Source organism: Ruditapes philippinarum, unplaced genomic scaffold, assembly GCF_026571515.1.
Source record: "Ruditapes philippinarum isolate M1 unplaced genomic scaffold, ASM2657151v2 ctg88_1_1_1_1, whole genome shotgun sequence".
NCBI classification, from domain to species: domain Eukaryota; kingdom Metazoa; phylum Mollusca; class Bivalvia; order Venerida; family Veneridae; genus Ruditapes; species Ruditapes philippinarum.
In genome coordinates, this window is record NW_026865440.1 from 539,141 (window position 1) to 562,430 (window position 23,290).

General features: G+C 33.6%; 1 protein-coding gene across 1 annotated transcript; it reads left to right on the forward strand.

Annotated features, from left to right (window-relative positions):
- The first annotated feature begins 17,031 nt into the window (after nt 1-17,031).
- LOC132729027 (sphingosine-1-phosphate lyase 1-like) lies at nt 17,032-22,716 on the forward strand. Its single transcript, XM_060714765.1, has 6 exons — nt 17,032-17,088; nt 17,350-17,518; nt 19,622-19,739; nt 20,060-20,206; nt 20,554-20,674; nt 20,936-22,716. Exons 1-6 carry the CDS (start codon nt 17,032-17,034, stop codon nt 21,104-21,106), a joined length of 783 nt encoding a protein of 260 aa, XP_060570748.1. The 3' UTR covers nt 21,107-22,716.
- Nucleotides 22,717-23,290: the final 574 nt, after the last annotated feature.

A 23,290-nucleotide genomic window follows, 5' to 3' on the forward strand; every position in this document is an offset into this window, starting at 1 on the left:
CGTGTACTACTATATGATGGTATATGATCGGGTCTTGACATTGTTGCATTTTTCTTACTAATGATTTCTCATATACCTCTCAAGATTTATTTATGCTGACAGCAATTTTATTCGTATGAGGCAAACTCTATGCTTTGTCCAATCATTAATTTTTTGTTTTGGTCTCAAATGAATTCATTGGACAAATTTGTACAAAAAATACCTCAAAACGGATCTGATTTAGAATTCAGTGACATATTCCAGAAGAAAGTCATTGCCTTTCTATCCATCGTAAAATAAAATATAGAATAACATAATAACAACATACATTATCCTTTTTTATTCAAATATATCAATTCATATGAAGACAAAAATACCAAGTTCAAATAACTATAGACAAATTAAAAGTTAAGTTATGAAGTAAATGTCATTATACTGAGATTTTGATTAATAACCGGAGCATACAGTCAGAAATGATTGAAACCATATAAATAAAATGTTGGTTTTGGTTTTTTTTTGTTTTGTTTTTTTGTTGTTTTTTTTTTGGGGGGGGGGGTTCTTGTATCAAGTTCCAAGACCATTTGATTATCTATGCTTTGGTTAAAGTAAGTGTTTTTTTACAAGAATTAGAAAGATAATACGATGCCGAGCAGAATAGAAAGAGAACTAAGAATGGGAAAAAGGGGTCTCCCATCTTTCCAGCTTTTGACCTTGTCATGGTCTGTTTTAAATTCATACTAGTGTCATTGATATTTTTAATATTACACAAATGAGGACTAGACAGTTAATCAAATAAAATATGTGTAAATAGAAAATTAAAAGTGAACGTTTTCATCTTATCATAAAACCTTATAAGTATAAGAAAGCTGTCATTTTCGTCATGTATATATCTACCTTTTCAGTATACCATAAGCTTATTCTGCTGCTTCAGAATTTATTTCCAATTTATCGTCTGCTATGTAAAGATGTGTGATATCAGAACATGTATCTCAGTCTGCCGACATCGTCTATATCAATTCAATTGTGATTCGTTGTCACGTATAATTCCGAATATATCAACACATGATTATTTATGCTACGACAGGCCTTCCATTATTGACCAATCCAATTCAATGTTTGTAAACTTTGAAAGAGGAAAACTCATTTTTAAAAATAAAATTTTCATTATCATAATGACGTTAAACTTGAATATCAACAAACATTTTCTCCAAAAAAACGACCAAAAACATTACCATTCTAATAATACCTTTGTGTGTAATATTTATAATATAAATGAAACGTTTTCATAGTGTGTTTTTTATTATTATTTGTATTTTTATTCAATTGTCTATCTTTGCTTGTAAAGATATTTATTTCCAAATCAAAACGAACAAAAAAGAAATAATGAAACATCAACAGATTGTTTCAGGCCTAAATTGATACATGATCATAGACAATAAACTGACAAAATGTAAAAAAGCAAAACACCAACAATTCAATGGGAAAAAACTTGTTGCTACTGTTTATATTATTGAGATTAATAATGTAGTAATAATAGGCGAGAATAACGAAGTAGTAACAACAGTTAAGTGAACTTTATACTCAAGTATGAACCTAATCCTGTTCAATAAGTTTTAGCCATACGTACAATACTGATCGACATTAAAAAACATTTAGGAAGACATTATATATGAAGTGGAATTAATTTACCCTTTTACAAAAAAGGAAAGGAAACCAAGTCTATTGAATGTAATGATGATGAGTGTAAGGTAATACGTTTGATATTTCTGCTACAATATTAAAAAGTGTTATGAAAGAGTTATGGTTCGTAAAGCATATCGATCAGAGTTACAGGGAAATAAGTACAAAACCAGTTCTTCATTGAGATATACATGTATTCGTAAGCTAAGAAAACTTATAGTTTTTTCCTATTTAACAGCAACTTAAAGGTTTAATTTGCTATGAAATTGACTTTAATAAACATGCTTTGAAATGAACTTTTTTATGTGTTCAAATAAAACAATTCTAAATACGAGTACTAAAGTAAGTACAATTTAAATATAATTGGGGGCATTTGGAAAAAGGCATTTGTCTATTTAATTAATGCTGTGTTTCTTCGTACTATATTTCAGTGTTTGTTTGGGGTTTTAATTGCTTGTTTCATTTTTTCTATTTATATTTTTTATTGGGGTTGAGGGATTATTGATTGAGGTATTTGTAATGTGTTGAATTGAGTGTTATATGCCACGGTGCTAGGGTATGTGGAGTTATAACTATTTTAACCCTTTTACAATGAAACTTTGTTATCATTTTTATTTATTGCTCACATGAGGGTTATTCCTTTCTCAAGAGTTTTAATTGCTTCTTGTTTAGTTTTGAGTGTCTTCAAACTATATGCTTTCCACTATCTTTTAAATACTCACATGGTATTTAAATCATGACATTAATTGCGGTCTGATTTCAAATAAAATCAAATTTTCAAATGATTAATTTTCATATTTTGAAAACTACCTTCATATCGGCCATCTATACAATGCTCCTTTTATAGATTAACAAGTAAATCCTATTAAACAAGATTCTTATTTCTGGAAAATTAATGATACCATTATTTCAGTACATTAACTACATTCGAAATGACTTATTGCCAAGCGTCATTAAGAAGTAAATATAACCCTTGACACGATTATAACTGCATTTAAATGTTAAAGGGACTCCACCGAGGTCCAAAAACCTTTAAAAAAATTTGGATTCCTTACATAGATCAACTTGTGCACTTTTTAAACAGAAAGATGTGCAAACGATATTTTACGAAATATACTCCGAATAAATTAAAAATCGTACTTTTGCGCACCATTTAGCCCTTTTTGAGTAGAAAAATGTTGCAACGCTTTTTTATTTAGTATTTTTTTTCACAATCTGAATAATTATTTCGTAAAAACGGAGTGAGCAATTTGCCTGAAATTTTGCACAAAATTTATTGGTCTACATGCACATCAAATGACATATTTATCTTAAAAATAGCTTTTTCTCTGTTAAACACCAGACACATTGGTGCGATCATGACAGAATACTCAAACCCTTAAAGCAAGTTATTAAGCATATTGTTGGTCTTATAGATTTTGGAGAGAAAACAAAACTTGCTTTAAAACAGATGCAAGCATTAAAATAGTAAACATATTTTCAATAAAGTTATCAATATTCGAAAAGAAAACATGTTGAATGTATTCTAAAATAGATATTCAAAATATAACTACATATATTCAGCATATAAATATTGTGTCGTATGGGACATTTCATTTAATAAAGAAATTGTGGTAAATGTCTCTATGTTTACCTATTGCATGGTATGCAACGGTCACCCAGTTAATTAAAAAATGAAAAATGCCATAAAACAACATTTTTTCACCAAAATTTGGGCCTCAATCAGTGAAAAAATTTCCTGTTTGGGCCCCAAACACATGTTTTCGTTTGAGAATGTTGATAAAAAAGTGATCACTTTTCGTCGCCGCCTCTCCCCCATCAAAAAGGTGCATCAGGGGATTTCAGGGGGCGGCAGGTCCCCTCATCGCCAAGAAAATTTTGGATATGTGACAGGCTAAAAATGGCCTCAGGTCGATCGTAAGGTAACGTGTAACCAACGACTATTTCAATCCATTGAGAAGTTGCAACACTTTGAAATCAGTTTTGCTAGAAAACACAATGCTAAATAGTGATGTTTTGGCAATTTTGAAACGTCCCCCGTTGCCATGGTAACAGTAAATTAAAGATTGAGCATGCTTTTACAGAGGCTCTTGTCTAGTCAACATTTGTGCCATGTTTCATCAGTACTGAAGCATTTTTCATAGTTTCATAGCAGTTTGAACTTGTAACAGGAGACTTTTTAATGAAATCGGCCATTTTCAAATATGCTCATGTGGTAAAGGGTTAAGTAACACTAAAGACAGTTCATACAGCAAGTCCAGTTCAGTCTGAGAATCAAGGTAGTGAGATAAAATACAAAATGATAAATTGATTAAGATTTTTTTTTATCGATTCTTACTTCAGTTTTAATCATTACACCATGTCACGAAGTAAAGCACCAAATTTAAATAAAAGTGCTTCAGACTAACTGGTGGTGTAAAACATTTTTAATGAATTTGCTTAAGTTACATGTAAAAAATTGCAGACTGAAAATCACAGAACAGAATTTAATTAAAACCTTACATCATCTTAGAATATTATAATAGAAATAATTTTTACACGAATGATAATTGGTAAAAAAATCCACCAATAGATTTATTCATATAACACCCGTTATAAATTTGTTTTGCTTACATAAAGTCATCAACGACCAGTTATACCTTTGACTTGTTTAAGATACTACCTATTGTTAAGCATTTACACTTTATATGGACTGATTACAATACACTGTTTGAGCAACACTTTGAAAAAAGACACCTGCATGGACAAAGGTTGCCGGAGTATCATATAAGGACAACACACATGGAGTCAGTCATGGAATGCACCAAAAATGTCCGAGGTCATTGGCATAGAATAACAATCACCCATGTTCGAGGGCAATGACATAGCAAAACAATCACCAGGTGAGTGCCATTATTAATGAAAATATATAATTAATATTGAAATAAATTGATACAACGGGTGGCTTTAAATCTGACAGTTTCTGACGTGTAAAACCACCAGGCTACCTTTAAATAAACACTTACCAGCAAGCCAGCAACAAAAGAGATACCCCTATATGAAAATGTGTGAAATTGTGACAACCTACTTGACAACGAACTTATTAAACTATAGCGGTTATTTTGATATTAGGTGCTTAATATTGTAAAGGAATGACTTGTATTTGAACATTTTTATGTACTGTTATATTTATTAAACATCTTAAGAGTTGTGTTTACTCTACCAGGTCGTGAAAATACATGACAATTGTTAACAAATAAATTTACCTTTAGTTCTGTCAGACTTATGCCTTAGAAAAGAGATGGGCATTCAATGGCATGTGTAAATATCTGGTAAAACGTCATTTATTGACTTGTAACAACTGTGGAACACCAGCGAGAAGTTTTCGTTTTTCCCTTAAATTTATCATTATCAGCGGAAGCTTGATTAATGAGCAAATGAATCATATAATTAACCTAAAGGTGTTATTTAATACCAAAAACTAATGTTATTTATCAAACTGGACTTTATATGGATTACTTTGAATACGTAACTGGCTACAGAAAATATCTTTTGAGGCAGAGATTATTTGAAAAATAGCGCCGTCAAAACATGTAAACAATACGTACGCCATTGAAGGTCAAACAAGTTCAACTTGGTTTTGCATCGTAATTACGTAGAAACAAGAGCAAGAATTTGATGAAACAGTATAAATACCTTATTCCATAACTTTTGAGCCCAGTTTTACAATGAAACGAAATTGCTTTTATGAATATTTGAACACATTACTTTGTTGACCTGTCGAACTTTCGCATTTACAAGGCAGAACTTCTTAGCGCATTGATACGGGAAATACGAAAGCTAAATATTTTATTTACTAGAATGTGGTATTATTATTAAATAATACCTCCGATAACTATTGCATTAATACTTTTATTCATTGAGGTTTCTTTTTATAAAGAAAATGAAACTTTCGCACAGACTTTTTGTTTATGCGTATCCATTGCGGAAGTCGAATATAATGACGCAATCTGATTGGCTGGGAAGTTTATAAATACAGCTGGCTGCGTCATGTCGGGCAGTCGTGCTTTCGGAAGTACAAGGTTAACTTAACTAAATGAAACGGGTCTAGGGCGTCGGAACACTATTGCAAAAGTACATATGCAAAACTTTAGCATTATTTAAATATATTTTTAACCAAGTACAGTATCAGAATTTGTTATTGCGTATGCTCACACACTCTTGCATGAAACTTTCGCAAAACGTACTCACGCAAAAGTTCTATTTTCAAATGTATTTTATTCTAGCGAAAGTAACCTGGTAGAGTATTACACAACATCTGTAGAACGTTATTATACCGTGACCTATGCTTTATCTGTATAAAATAAGAATGGAATAACAGACTATATACATGTATAAGCAATTCGTGTTTATAAAGAATACATAACAAACGCTAAATGCAGTTGATATTTTATTGAAGAAATGAATAACATTAAACATATGCAGTTCATTGTTTATTAAAGAAATTGATAACAAACACTTAATATAGTTAATATTTCATTGAAGAAAGAGAAAATAAGCCGTAAATGAAGTTCAGCATTTATTATATATATTTCTATGAATAAAAGGAAGTTATTGTTTGGAAATTCTGGTGTTTCTTGTTGAATCTCCTTGGTTGGCCCAGGTAACAAAAATTACAGCCATCCGACATACATGTAGTCAAATCATACCTAGCCTGCCATGTTATAAAACGCTTGTGGTTCTACTAACATTACCACTAATACTTACCTTTCTCTTACACGTGGTGTCAGAAGTGGCGGATATTATTTCTACATAGTATCTAGAACTACTGCCTGTGACATTTTTATTAAGATTTAACAGAAATATCAAAATAGTACTGTATAATCAGTGGCAAATAACTGAAATATATCAAAGCATCTAAAGTATATTGTGGCCCTGTGATATTTAGCGTTTTTAAGACTTACGCACTCTAAACTTTACATCAAAGTAAATCCCTGCTGTGCAGGTTTTATAAGCCATTTTACATTATTAATTTTCAAACTTGCGCGTACATTTTGCGATATTAATTTACATACTAACGTGAACATAAAGTAACAATGGGCGATTCAGACTCGGAAGTTGAGTTTAATATGGGACAAGGAGACATCGCGAATGTAGGTGACTCACCTTCTAGACAAGTTCGTTACAGAGATGATGATGTTGGACGCATTCATCAGGATCCCGAGCACTGTTGTCGAAATACGAGGCCGGCAATAACAATAAAACCGGACAAATATAGTGGGGAAGATGACTGGGAACAGTACATATCGCATTTCCAAGATTGTGCAGAACTAGGGAAATGGAATGATCAAGAGAAGCTTCTCACATTGGCTGCTTGCCTCAGAGGTCAAGCTAGAGCATTTTATACTACATTAACTAGACCAGATAAGGCTTCTTTCAGGGATCTTGCACGTGCACTTGAACAACGTTTTGGAAGTGCCAGGCAGCAGACCAGATGGGTGTCAAAGTTTCAAACTCGTTTAAAACTTGTGGGAGAGTCCATTGCAGCTTATGGAGATGATTTAAGGTTACTCGCTAGGAAGGCATACTGTAACCTCGAACAAGAAGCACAAGAGACCCTTGCATTGCAGCAATTCTGTAAAGCACTCTCTGTAGAGATGAAATGCAGGGTCATGGACAAAGACTGCAGAACAATCGCAGAGGCAGTTGAAGTCGTTGAACGTTATGAAGACCTATTGAATGAGTCACATTATGAGAGAAGAAGAAATTTTGTTAGACAAGTCGAAAGCACTGAAGTTGAGAGAGAAGTAACAAGAAGAGATGATTATGGAAAGCGTATGGTCAGATGGCAAGATCGGAATAATGAAAGATCAGATGATGGAATACAACGGGCCTTGAGATCTATCCAGATACGACTAGATCGTATAGAAAGGGGCTCACAGAGAAGAGAAAGAGATGGCCCAAGAAAATGTTATATATGCCAGGGACTCGATCACCTTGCTCGGGCATGTCCAAATAGGTATATTGCTGGTAATGGCAGAGATTCTTCTCAGAATGGCAACAGTCAGGCGGGAAACGGAGAGCCGTCCACCCTGTAGGTCGGGGGCGGGCGTATGAAGTAAGCAAAAGACCTGCTTTACAAAAAGATGAAGATAAATCTAAATCAAGCAGTAACGAATTAAATGATGAATTAAAAACTGAAAAAAATTGTGAATCTTTAAGCTATTTTGGTCTTAGTGGTTCTAAAGAAAATCTTATTGATAGCATTAATAGGTATAGTCGCGTTAATCAAGTGGGCACAGAAAATGCTGGTGTAGATAATGGTTTATATGTGAAAGGTTATATTAATGAGAAGGCAGTAAATTTTCTACTAGATAGTGGTAGCACAGCTACATTAATTTCCAAAAACACCTTTGATAAATTAGGTATTGAGTCACTTTCTGTGAGAAATAAAAATATAAGTATACAAGGTGCAGATGGTTCAAATATCAAAATCTATGGTAAAGAGCAGTTTCAAATAAACTTAGGACAACAAATAATTAATCATCCAGTTATTGTCTGTAATATTACAGCAGATGGAATCATAGGTCAAGATTTCATATTGAAGCACGCAAAGCAATTAGATTTCGATAACCTAGAGCTAGTATTGAGAACCGGTGAACGTGTGCAGTGTTATGCATGCCATGAAGCTTATCGCGTGTGTAGGGTAACAGTTAGAGAGGAAATCAAAATTCCTCCTCAATCATATGCTTTTGTAAGTGTTGTTATTCCTGATAACGAACAACTTCCTCCAACAGGTTTTGTGGAAAATATGAAGGATACAAACGCATCTTTCCAAGTGATCGAAGGGTTGGTAGAACCTCATAGGTCAAAAGTTGGGGTTGGTGTAATTAATAAGGGTGAGAAAAGTATATATCTTAAGCCAGGCGTTAACTTTGCATATTGCAAGTCATCATATGAAGAAGTTGATGATGCACAATACTGTGCGAAAGTTTCCATGTCGAATACAAAAGACGATGAATATCATAATCATTTTAGTGCGAACTGTGCTGAGACAAATGCAAATGGTTTGGAAGCCCCAAGTGTTCATGCAGAAGAACAGGGTGATGCGAAAGTTGGTAAAGTAAATGCAAAAGTCCTTGGTAATAGCGCATCAGTTAAAGATAGTCATGATGGGAAGTGCGAAAGTGTTGTAAAAGATGAAAACAATGGAGGATTGCCAGATTACCTGATGGAATTGTTAGACAGAAGCTCAGTTCACCTCGATATAGACCAGATCTGTCATCTCAAAACTCTATTGCGAAAGTTTCGAGATGTGTTTGTTGCATCTTCTGACGACCTTGGCTGCACCGACAAGGTCAAACATAAAATAAATACAGGTGATGCCCAACCTATAAAACAAGCTCCTAGACGACAGCCACTGGGGAAACGACAGAACGAAATTGAAGAAGTTGAGCGAATGTTACAAAAAGGTATCATCGAACCATCAGATAGTGAATGGTCATCCCCTGTAGTCTTGGTAACGAAGAAGGATGGGTCCACAAGGTTTTGTGTAGACTACAGAAGGTTGAATTCCGTAACAAAGGTGGATGCCTATCCAATTCCGCGAGTTGATGATTGTCTTGAAGCACTTGTGGGAAACAGCTGGTTCAGTAGTATGGATCTATGCTCCGGGTTTTGGCAGGTGAAAATGGACGAAAATGACAAGTACAAGACCGCTTTTTCAACATCCTCTAACGGCATGTATCATTTCAAGGTCATGCCCTTTGGTCTTGTAAATAGTCCTGCGACTTTCCAAAGGCTCATGGAAAATGTTTTAAGGGGATTGCAGTGGGTCCAGTCACTTTTATACATAGACGATATAATAACACCAGGTAAAACAGTTGATGAGTCCCTTGCTAGGCTTGAGAATGTCTTTGTGCGCTTACAAGAATACAACCTGAAGTTGAAGGCTTCTAAGTGCATTTTCTTCCAAAAGTCCATCACCTTCTTGGGCCATGTAGTGTCTGAAGAGGGCATAAGCACTGATGACAGTAAAATTTCCACTATCAAAACTTGGCCGATTCCACAAAATCAGAAGGAAGTCAGGAGTTTTCTTGGATTAACAGGATACTACCGCAAATTTGTCAAGGGCTATGCTGATATTGCGAGACCATTGCATAAATTATGCGAGAAAAGGGCTAAATACATCTGGGATGACAACTGTACAGAGGCTTTTGACACTCTCAAGCTGGCTCTCACAACTGCTCCGATCCTTGCCTACCCTAGACCAGAATGTCAATTCATACTAGACACTGATGCAAGTCACGATGCCACTGGTGCAGTCTTGTCGCAAATTATAAATTGTAACGAACATGTCATTGCATACATGAGTAAGACAATGAACCAGCACGAAAAGCAGTATTGCATTACTAGGAAAGAACTTCTAGCCGTAGTCCGAGCCTTAAAGCACTTTCATCACTACCTATACGGCCGCCAGTTCCTCTTACGAACAGACAACTCAGCTGTTAGTTGGATGCAAAGCTTAAAGGTTCCAACTGGCCAAACTGCCCGTTGGCTGCAAGAGCTAAGCACCTACAGTATGACCGTAACACACAGGCCTGGAAGGAGTCATAACAATGCCGATGCCCTATCAAGAAGACCGTGTAATGCTTGTGCACGGCAACAAAATCTGAATGACACTGATAAATGCGAAAGTGAAAAGGCTGATGGAGAAAATGTTGCGAAAGTGAGAGTGACAACAAGAAACGACAGTGCCAAAGTTCAAGAAAGCGAACTCACGCAAAATCAGTTGCTCTTGGATGGCTGGTCCCCTGTTGATGTTCAAAATAATCAATTAAGTGATCCAAATATTGGTCCAATATTGTCTGCTAAATTAAACAATTTAGATCGCCCTAGTTGGTCGAAAGTCTCTAGTGGTAAAGCAAAACTTAAGACATTGTGGCGCCAGTGGGACAGACTGGAAGTTAAGGGTGGTATGATTTATCGTAGGTTTGAAACAGATAACAAGTCCCATATCCTGCAGTTAATTTTACCAGACTGTAAACGTAAAGAAGTCTTTTATTTCTATCATGATATACCAGCTGCAGGGCATCTTGGCTTTGACAAAACACTAGGCAAAATTAGACAGACCTTCTACTGGCCAGGTATGACTGACGACATACGCGATTACTGTCGTAAATGTGATCTGTGTACTGCACGAAACTTGTCTAAAACGCAAAACAAAGCACCACTTGGTACATATTCCGTTGGTGAGCCAATGGAGCGTATAATGATGGACATACTAGGTCCTTTGCCTACAACAGATAACGGTAATAAATATGTACTTGTAATAACAGACTGGTTCACAAAGTGGACAGAATGCATACCTTTACCCAATCAAGAAGCTAAGACAGTGGCTGATGTCTTTGTTAAAATCTTTATAAGCCGCTTCGGTGTACCATTGCAGTTATACACTGATCAAGGTAGCAATTTCGAATCAAAACTTTTCAGTGAGTTATGCGAATTGTTGTCTATTGAAAAGGTTCATTCAACAAGCATGCGCCCGCAGGCCAATGGAACTGTGGAACGTATGAACAGAAGTTTAATTGCAATGCTTTCGAAATACTGTCAGAAAAATCAAAGCCACTGGGATACGCTATTGCCTATGCTTATGCTGGCATACCGTAGCTCAAGTCACGCAAGTACAAAAATGTCCCCGAATAAAATGGTATTCGGACGTGAAGTCACACTCCCTATGGCTGCCGCAATAGGTAGACCCTTACAAGAACGCGATGCTATTGAATCCCTTGATGACTACGTTCAGGACTTACGTGTTGAACTCGCGCATATACACGATATCGCTCGAGAAAACATAAGAGAAACGTCTAACTATCAAAAGCGTCACTATGACTCTAACGCAAAAGCACGAAAATACAAAGTAGGACAATGCGTTTGGCTACATGACCCTACTCGCCATAAAGGTGTGTGTTCGAAATTAGTTAATAAATGGAAAGGTCCATACTTGATTACGAGAGTTTTAGACGATCTCATATGCCTTGTGAAACGGTCAAAATCCATGAAACCGAAGGCGTACCATATTGACCGATTGTGGCCTTATTTAGGCGTTAATATTCCTCCGTGGATAACCCGCGAAATTGCTCGAATGTAAAAAATATTAATTATTAAAGAAGAAGACAAAAGTCAAACGACTAAGTGTAACGAGAAATTAAAACAATGAATAACATTAACAGTGAAGCGAAAAAAATGTAAAAAGATTGTGTGAGCTTACGCTAGTATAGAACATTTGTATGATTAAATATAACAACATGCAGATATTGAGTAGACATTAAATGGTTACTATAAATAAACAGTGTGTAAATAGATAACAAGTAAAAAAAAAATTAAATAAATAACAAACAATAAATAAACAGTGTGTAAATAGATAACAAGTATAAAAAAAATTAATTAAATAAATAACAAACAATAAATATTTACAATACTTTTCTTAACGCAACAAGAAATTTCAACAAAGCATATTTTAACAAATATATAATAATGTTTATGTATATTTTAGACAATGGCCAAGTGCTGGCTCTGTTGGAAAGAGTTTCCAAATAAAACTGCGCTCAACAGCCATCTCGTATCTAAAGAGCATAGACGACAGACAGTGGTATGTGTGTTTTGTCTAACAGAGAAGACCTTTATGAAACCCGGTGACCTAGAAAGACACTGCCGAACATCACACTTTGATACTTGTAAGAATCTGTCAAGGTCTTTCTTCTCAACAAGTAATTGTCTGTTTTTCGCAATTTTCCCAGAGGACTATGTGCGCACAATATCAAAACCAGAATCATGGAATTCTGGTGATGCAATACAAGCCAGAGGGCTAATGAAAAGTCATATAGAAAGCCAGGTGGGTGGATCGGTTAAATTTGAACTGATACAGGAAGGTTGGAGTAAGGCAATGAAACTAAGGTTAAAGGAAGAGAATAACAAAATTAAAAGAGGAATCAAAGGAGATATAAGAGAAACAAACACAAAAGAAAGTGAAAGTATAAACGCACAAGAACGTGAAAGTGAAATGAGAAGTGGTATGATGAATGTGAATGAAGAAAATATTATAAATAGAGAAGAGCCAGCGGATGATAAGGATGAGACTGAAGTGAACTTGAGTAATGAAAAGCAAACTGATGATGAGAATAGTGAAAATGTTCAGATAGGTAATGAAGAGATAGAAAAGATTGGTCTAGAATCAGATGTGAAGATAGATAATAAGGAGATGGAAACAAATGGTGAAGTATCTAATAATGAGAAGGAAAATATAAATAACCATAATCTGTTAAACAAAAGTGTTAAGGAAAGTGGAACAGAGGATAAAAATATTGGAAAAGAGGAATTGAAAGAAGAGTTTAAGAAGGTAGATGTTAAATGTGCTGATAGAAAGGTGTTGATGAATAAAAGTAAGAACAGGGACATGAATGAGGAAAGTAAAGATGACGAAAATGTAAAAGAAAATAGTGAGGGTGTAAACATAATAAAGTCAAAGACGGTAAACAAAATCAAAAGTGATGAATATCTGAGTCAAAGGAAGCACAAACACAAAAGAAAAAGGAAGAGACATCATGAAAACGAAAAGAGAAATGATCGTATAAAGAGACAGAAGACAGACACTGAAAATAAAGAAAATGATAATACGGACACAAGTGAAGACAAATATTGTAAAAGAAAATCAAAATCAGAATATGAAGTCAGTGACAATAACATAATGAAGGAGTGTTTTGTATCAGTAAAAAAAATTAGTGACAACAAAACCCCATCTTTGGAGGAAAACCGTGATAGCTTTCCAGGAGAGTTGCCACTAATGACTGACATATTGACAAAGGAACTTGAACTTGTGAACCGAAAACTAGAAATAAATCAAATGGAATTAAATCAAACAAAACCAAAGAAAATAAACTTCAACGAATACATGAAAAAGAAAGAAGAGCATGTGATGAAAACCAATAGCGAAACAGTTAAAAAAGAAAATGGAAAATTAGTAAATTTAATAAGAGGAGATAATGGTATTTGGAGAAGACATGCAATACCTGCTGACAAACAATTAATAGCAACAAAATTAAACATTGATTTAAATAAAGAGAAGGAGGACAAAATAAAACGTGACATAGATAATGAAAATGTACATATAAATTCTGTACCAAATCGATGTGAACTCAGCATGGGTTTATTCCAGTCTGAGCTGTTCTACGACCCAGAAGGTAAAGTAGAAATAAATGAAGATTTATTAAGAGAAGACAAAAGTGAAGAAATTAAGGCAGATTTAAGAAGTAGTAGAGAGGACACTCCATTAATGGATGAGTTAGACGATTGTTTGGAAAAAGTAGAAAATAGGTGTGACATACAAATAGAAACTGAGAAATATGAACAAAACAAAAATGAAACAATGAACATAAAAGAAAGCAAAATAAAAATACCAATAACTGACAAACATGAAACTATGAACGAAAAAGGAAGCAAAATAAAAATACCAATAACTGACAAACATGAAACTATGAACGAAAAAGGAAGCAAAATAAAGACACAAATAGCCAAGGAAGTATTGACAGAGAAAGATAGAGAAATGCAAAAGATAGCAATAGACTTACTAATTACAGGGGTCATGCCAATTTGTCCTCCAGGACGCCGAGACTGGGGACAAAAGACGCAGTACAATTTGCCAGAAATAAATTTTTCATGGCCCCCTCTGAACTGGCAAAAGATGACGCCTGATCGAAAACTGTTTGCATGGGAATATGCTGCCATGACTTTAGAAAAAGAAACTGAAGGCTCGGTTGATCCTGAAATGTCTAGAGCGTATCTCCTAGATAAATTCAATTACCTCGCTTTGCCAGGGTCGGCGAAACATGTTAAGGAAAGGGAAGAAATCGGGGCGTCAAGAACTAGGTTTTATTGCTACCAAACTGTCAGGGAGATTGCAAGCGGAAAGCGAGTTACTACCGCACTAGAAAACCACATAAAATTCCTAAGAGACATTAGAAAAACATCTGAAGATTTTAAGTTAAAACTGAGGAGCATAGACGCTCCCCTTAGGCTTAATGCAGCAGATTGATTGTGTAAAAGTGTTAAATATATGTGTTGATAAACAGGTGGTTAAATAATGAGTTAAATGTCACAAAGTGTTGTGTTAGTGGTAGAGAGAAACAAAGAGTTGCGTGAAAATATGAAAGTAAATAAATATTATGTTGTATAAAACAGAGAATTAAACAAACTGTTGTGTTTTGAAGTTGAATGTTTTAAAGTTTATGGTATTATCACAATCAGTGTTAATTAAAAACAATTTACACTTGACGTTGCGAAACAATAATATGAGAAACTGTTTGTTTTTTTTTAGTTTAAAAGTGTTTAAAGAATTACGATATGAAACATTAGAATGTTTTTGTGTAAATTTTAAAGCTATTGTTAAAATTTAAAAGTTTAAAACTGTTATTGTTGAACAAATTTCATAGTTTAATATAAAATGTTGTTTAAAGTTCTCTAGATTAACTTCCATTATAATAAGTGCTATCTAATTATTTAGTCTCTGATCTTATGTGCATATGTTCAAAAGACAAAAACCTGAATCATAATCCAGGAGGATTATTTGTAACTAAGGAGGGGGAAATGTAAAGGAATGACTTGTACTTGAACATTTTTATGTACTGTTATATTTATTAAACATCTTAAGAGTTGTGTTTACTCTACCAGGTCGTGAAAATACATGACAATTGTTAACAAATAAATTTACCTTTAGTTCTGTCAGACTTATGCCTAAGAAAAGAGATTGATATTCTATGGCATGTGTAAATATCTGGTAAAACGTCATTTATTGACTTGTAACAACTGTGGAACACCAGCGAGAAGTTTTCGTTTTTCCTTTAAATTTATCACTATCAGCGGAAGCTTGATTAATGAGCAAATGAATCATATAATTAACCTAAAGGTGTTATTTAATACCAAAAACTAATGTTATTTATCAAACTGGACTTTATATGGATTACTCTGAATACGTAACTGGCTACAGAAAATATCTTTTGAGGCAGAGATTATTTGAAAAATAGCGCCGTCAAACATGTAAACAATACGTACGCCATTGAAGGTCAAACAAGTTCAACTTGGTTTTGCATCGTAATTACGTAGAAACAAGAGCAAGAATTTGATGAAACAGTATAAATACCTTATTCCATAACTTTTGAGCCCAGTTTTACAATGAAACGAAATTGCTTTTATGAATATTTGAACACATTACTTTGTTGACCTGTCGAACTTTCGCATTTACAAGGCAGAACTTCTTAGCGCATTGATACGGGAAATACGAAAGCTAAATATTTTATTTACTAGAATGTGGTATTATTATTAAATAATACCTCCGATAACTATTGCATTAATACTTTTATTCATTGAGGTTTATTTTTACAAAGAAATTGAAACTTTCGCACAGACTTTTTGTTTATGCGTATCCATTGCGGAAGTCGAATATAATGACGCAATCTGATTGGCTGGGAAGTTTATAAATACAGCTGGCTGCGTCATGTCGGGCAGTCGTGCTTTCGGAAGTACAAGGTTAACTTAACTAAATGAAACGGGTATAGGGCGTCGGAACACTATTGCAAAAGTACATATGCAAAACTTTAGCATTATTTAAATATATTTTTAACCAAGTACAGTATCAGAATTTGTTATTGCGTATGCTCACACACTCTTGCATGAAACTTGCGCAAAACGTACTCACGCAAAAGTTCTATTTTCAAATGTATTTTATTCTAGCGAAAGTAACCTGGTAGAGTATTACACAACATCTGTAGAACGTTATTATATCGTGACCTATGCTTTATCTGTATAAAATAAGAATGGAATTATAGACTATATACATGTATAAGCAATTCGTGTTTATAAAGAATACATAACAAACGCTAAATGCAGTTGATATTTTATTGAAGAAATGAATAACATTAAACATATGCAGTTCACTGTTTATTAAAGAAATTGATAACAAACACTTAATATAGTTAATATTTCATTGAAGAAAGAGAAAATAAGCCGTAAATGAAGTTCAGCATTTATTATATATATTTCTATGAATAAAAGGAAGTTATTGTTTGGAAATTCTGGTGTTTCTTGTTGAATCTCCTTGGTTGGCCCAGGTAACAAAAATTACAGCCATCCGACATACATGTAGTCAAATCATACCTAGCCTGCCATGTTATAAAACGCTTGTGGTTCTACTAACATTACCACTAATACTAACCTTTCTCTTACAATATTACGTTTAAAAGCCAAACTAGAAAAAGAGATTGTTTTGATTTCTGTTTTCGTTTTTATTAATGACCTATACTGTGTCGATGTGACGTAAAACCCAAAACAAACAAACAAACTATGAAGGCAGGATTACAATCTGCCAAGGGAGGTAATCACTGTGAGGAGTTTGCTGAGGTCCTCCTCCACAAATAAAGCTGGTGTGTCACCATAACAGTTACAGTGTGACATGAAACCCAACCTACAACAGAAACAAAATATGTTTGAAGTCATATATTTTGCTTAAGTAATAAAAGATCATTTATCCATTTTATGGTGAAAGCATAAACTGATAAAGTATTGTTCATGATTTAGTTTGACATAATAATTTACTAACATGTCATTGTACTTCAAACTACCTTTTGTATGAATGAAAACTAACTTCTTTCAAAATTCCAGAATAGTTTGTTACATTTTAGTATAAGTGAAGTTTTATTTCCATTTCAGTACGGGTTTGCTCCAAAAGGTTCGTCTGTCATACTCTATAGTGATAAAGAATACAGGAAGTACCAGTTCTTTGTCCAGCCAGATTGGCCTGGTGGTATTTACGCCTCACCTACTCTAGCAGGTAATATTTTTGTTTCACAGTGAGATTCTGTTTTGTAGAAAATATATACCAAAATGTTTTTTGACTATCACCATATGTATGGTAGACAGCTTTGCTTGCAGAAAAATGTTGAAATTTAATAGTGTCAGATTTACTGAATATATGGACTGTTCTCACAGTGTGACATTTTATGGAGACATTTATTGTTATTTATTTAATTTTTCCCATGAAATATGGTGCTATATCAGTCAAATATATTTCATATTTTTTAAAATAAATATGAAATATAAATATGAAAGTGGGCGGAGTCAAAACTCATATTTATTTTAAGGGACTTCTTTCGCCATTTTGTTTGAAAAATCTGATAAATACAAAACAACTTTTTGTTGAATTTTGCTTTGAAAACTATCTAGAATGATAGAAAATGGTCTAACTAGAAAACTAATCCAAAAACCAATATCTTTAATTCAGTTATTTATGCTGTACAGACGTTTAAACAGTTGTTTACATGACGTCACAATGTAGCGTCAAATATCGCGTGCAAAACAAGACGCAATAATATATTACTGCGCGCTGTACAATTGCAGTTGCGTAGCAAGCAATAGGGTTTGTAACCATTTTTCTTTGATAATGAAATTAAATAAAAAGGTTATTTTTTTCGTTTTTCGTGAAATATTGTATTTCCCGTCCCGGCTCGTGAAAATATGTGGCATTTTATCATGTTTCGTGAAAATATATTTCCTTATTTCACTCAAACAAAAAAATATCCTCTTATTATTACATGCTTTTTGGTGGTTTATAGAAATATATAAGTGAAATATAAAACTGATAATTTCACTGTTTGAAACAGTGAAATTATCAATTTGATAATTTCACTGTTTTGAATTAAACCCCTAACATTGTTTCAGTGAAATACCAGTGTTCACATTGCTGGAAACCAACTTAATAACTTGACATCGTAAATGGCGTCAAGTTTTATAATTATTTTGTGTGGCTGTGCCACTCGTGAAATATATCCTCGAGTGACCAGTTTCAACGCCCTTAAGAATTGTTTTGGATGCTTCTATAAAAACCATGTGATTCTATTGTATAAAATGTTTTAAGCTTTTAAAATATCTCTAACCTTCATGAAATGGGTAAATTTAAGTTGTTTTTCCAGCTATTCCTTTTCATGAACAATCCTACTTTCACTTCATCCAGAAGCGGCCATTTTTATTGAGAGTGCCCTAAAACGACGCTATTGATGTGCTAATTTAATTACACACTAATACACCATAATACTTTTACTTACATTGTTCACCAATATCAAAAGCATAGACCTGCAAAGTATCAACAAGTGAAAAATAGTTAATCTATTCTTTATTTCTTTCATAAATAAAGCATAATTATGTGCGGTAAATGCTATTGTTGTATTTTTACAGTGGTTTGGATGGTTGCCCTTGTCTGTTTGACCTCCAATGCTGAAAAAATATAGGTTGGAAAATAGCACCTTTACTTTCTTTGTCGAACCTGCAAAAACAAAATAATACACTTAGTGGAGCAACTAATTAAAATATGGCAATTCAAAATTTCATTCCATCCAAATAAGATAAACGTATCCAATTAATTTTCAATTAACATTCATTCATCGATTAATAACCGTAAAAAAATCTACAACACATACAGGTTGCTTTAGGGTGAAAAAATGCGCCCAAAACAACACTATTGGGTAATTTTACTGCCACCTTACCTGAGAATAACGTAATGAGGTCAGCAGACAGGGAGGTATTTTCCAGCCTATTTTTGCAAGGAAAACATGACATAATAAAGTGAGGGTCAAAATTGCATTAGTGAAATCATTCAAAAATCTCTTGAATAAGGTATAATGTGCTAAATCTTACCTTTGGGTGTCTTACTTACTACATATTGTTACCTAACCAACAAGAGGAATCCCTTTTTGCTATAGCGTAGTACAGTTATGACGTAAGCGGCCTCTTATATCAATTATGAGGCAAAATATGAATGGCGTCGAAATATGGCAGCGTAAAAACGGGTCACTCGACAATACTTTTTGGTGCTCACTCGGTGAAATATATTTAATCTTACACAGAACTGAACATCTCTATATATGTGATTTTATTACAGGCAGCAGATCTGGAGCTGTTATTGCATCATGTTGGGCAGCTATGATGTACTTTGGGCAGGACGGGTATGTACAAAGCACCAGAAAGATTGTGTCAACAGCAAGATATATTGCACAAGAGTAAGTTCTTCATTATATGTGTGGATATATTTATTCATGAATTTTTTTAAAGCTTCACTAAAAGGACAGCAAGTGTTGTATGTTTAAAGTATTATCAAATTATGATTTTTTTTGTGTTCATTAATTATAAATAAAATTTTTGGGAAGTTTTCCTGTCTCGGTCTGTTGTTCACTGTTGTAAAAAAAATTGTAAATTTGTTTTGGATGCTTTTAAATCTAAGGAAAGTCGGTGTGTGATGTAATTTAACTTTATGTGTCAATTGTTTGAAAGCTAATTCAGTAATACATGTAATGCTTAATCTGTATATCTTATTCAACAGATTGAGGAAAATAAATGGAATATACGTTCTTGGTGATCCTCAAGTGTCGGTGGTAGCTATAGCATCACATGACTTCAATATCTTCCGGTTGTCAGACGCCCTAGCTGATACAGGCTTCAGTCTTAACCCACTCCAGTTTCCATCTAGGTATGTAGAATACAAATTATTACGAAGTTAAATTATATAAGATTTTTTTTGTAAAATTGTAAATAGTTATAGCATGTTCAGGTTTTTCACTGTATGTTTCTTCAAATGTAAATAGAGAAAGATTAAAAAAACTGCTTTTTTGGCATATTTTGATTTTCTATGTTAACTTAATGATAGAGTGACAAACTCAGAGATTAAACTTGACTTTACATCTTCTGTATAGAAGAAAAATTCTACATCTGTTACACTTTCACCAAATAGATTTAAATTTTTCTTTAGACAGTTATTGAAGAAAAAAATAAAGTGTATAAAACCTGTATATAAATATGTATTATTTTGTTTTTAAGTATACATCTGTGTTGTACATTGTTACACACTCACCCTGGTGCTGCCGATAACTTTATTAAAGAAGTTAAAAAAGCTGTCACTGAAATCATGAAGGACCCAAAAGCAAAATGTGGTGGAATTGTAAGTTATTGATCTCTGAAATATTTCATATGTCTTAATTGTTAATTGATAATTATGCAAACAATATATATTAACTTTGTGATTAATGTATATTAAATGTGTACTACAGTATTAAATTTTCAGTTTTAAAAATAGTTGAAAACATGTCATAGTTAATTGGAATTCTATATAGTGTTAAAGAAGATTGTAGAATAACACATGTAGAATTGAATCAGTTAAATTGTGAACTAAAGAATTATTGTATATTATTATATATTTCAGGGAGCTATATATGGTATGGCTCAGTCAATCCCAGATCGGTCAATGGTATCAGAGATTGCCGGTCTCTTCCTGGAGGCATGTTACAGTACCAAAGATCCTGAACCTGACAAACCTGATAAAGCCAATGGTAAAACAAATGGCAAAGTTGGCAAAGCTAATGGCAAACACTGATTGTGTATCTATTTATAGCATTCTATTACTAAGGTGCTTCATTAAGGACAGAGATTATACCGGGGAACTAGAGGTTGAGAAAAAGAAATAATGATGTATAATTTAGAAATATACAAAAATGACTTTTATTTTCTATTTATCTATTTTCTCTAGTAGAGAATCTATTTTAATAGTGTTATGATTGCATGACAATATTGTTTTGATGTTATTTTTGTATTTTAGGTCTTAAAGAAAAATTTTGAAACTTGCTTAATGTTTCTCTTATAATTGGAAATATTTGCCCATTATTCATTATGTGTCAAGTTATTGTATTTTTTTTTAATTATTAATAATGTCATATGATTTTTGTGGAGAGAAAAACCCTACAAGAAGTTTTTTATTGTAAATTAATGATATTATGAATGTAAATGTCACTTCATGTATTCTTTTTTTTCCGCAAAAATCAGAAGCACCTGGGTTTAATGTTTATAATGCTTTCCAAATAGAGACCAGAAATTGTGTGACCTGATATGATGTGATCTGATATCATGTGACCTGATATCATGTGATATCATGTGACCTGATATCATGTGACCTGATATCATGTGACCTGATATCATGCACATAGATATCATGTGACCTGATATGATGGGATCAGATATCATGTGACCTGATATCATGTGTTCAGATATTATGTGACCTGATATCATGTGACCAGCCATTTGACATTGTAAAGCAAACTGTGATTGTTGAATGGACCAATTGATGAATGGACTTAAAAACAAGACAGCTACAGTATTGTAATTACAAAATTCAACTATTAATTATAAACTTTATGATATATCAGTTTTAACTTAATATACCAACAGTATACTAATTAGGCCCTTTTGCTTTTGTAATAGTTGTCAGCTTTCAAGAAAAAAATGTTTGCATATTTTTATCAAATTTATAGCAAAAAATTTCTCAAGTATCAATAATAAATTTGTCATTGTGTTAACAGTTCATTCTGCATATCAGTTTGATCTATTAGAGTATTCTTATAAACACTTAAAAGGAGCAGCTTTTCAAAATATCTGACTGAGGATTTTACATAACAACAAAATAATAAAGTTGCATATGGGAAGCATTTAATTTTTTAGCTCACCTTGCACAAAGTGCAGGTGAGCTTTTAGGATGGCCAACCAAATGGCGTCCGTCGTCTGTCGTCCGTCCACATTTTAAATATTCTAAGGACATCTTCTATGATACCGCAAGGCCAATGTTAATGAAACTTGGCAGGAATACTCTTTGTATGAAGCTCTATCAAGATTGTTCAAAGAATTCCATTTCATGCAGAACTCTGGTTGCCATGGCAACCGAAAGAAAAATCTTTAAATATCTTCTTTTAAAGAACCCAAAGAGCTAGAGCTAAGATATTTGGCATGAAACATCTTCTAGTGAGTGTCTACCAAGTTTGTTCAAATAAAAGCCCTGGGGTCAAAATTGGGCCCCGGCCCCGGGGGTCATTGATTTTCCCTATATGCATATAGTAAAAACTTAAAAAATCTTCTTTAAAGAACTGTAAAAGCTAGAGCTTAGATATTTGGCATGAAACATCTTCTAGTGAATGTCTACCAAGTTTGTTCAAATAAAAAGCCCTGGGGTCAAAATTGGTCCCGCCCCAGGGGGTCATTGATTTTCCCTATATGGCATATATAGTAAAAACTTAAAAAATCTTCTTTTAAAGAACCCAAAGAGCTAGAGCTAAGATATTTAGGCATGAAACATCTTCTAATGAGTGTCTACCAAGTTTGTTCAAATAAAAGCCCTGAGGTCAAAATTGGCCCTGCCCCAGGGGTCATAGATTTTTCCTATATGCATATAGTAAAAACTTAAAAAATCTTCTTTTAAAGAACCCAAAGAGCTAGAGCTAAGATATTTGACATGAAATATCTTCTAGTGAGTGTCTATCAAGTTTGTTCAAATAAAAGCCCTGGGGTCAAAATTGGCCCCGCCCCGGGGGGTCATTGATTTACCCTATATGCATATAGTAAAAACTTAAAAAATCTTCTTTTAAAGAACCCAAAGAGCTAGAGCTAAGATATTTAGCATGAAACATCTTCTAATGAGTGTCTACCAAGTTTGTTCAAATAAAAGCCCTGGGGTCAAAATGGCCCGCCCCAGGGGGTCATTGATTTTCCCTATATGCATATAGTAAAAACTTAA

Excerpts from the sequence above, each read along its gene's own strand:
- LOC132729027 (XM_060714765.1), top strand. The coding sequence starts at position 17,032 with ATGAAGGCAGGATTACAATCTGCCAAGGGAGGTAATCACTGTGAGGAG. Across the intron at positions 17,519-19,621 it reads CGCCTCACCTACTCTAGCAG|GCAGCAGATCTGGAGCTGTT; the intron begins GTAATATTTTTG and ends ATTTTATTACAG. Across the intron at positions 19,740-20,059 it reads GCAAGATATATTGCACAAGA|ATTGAGGAAAATAAATGGAA; the intron begins GTAAGTTCTTCA and ends CTTATTCAACAG.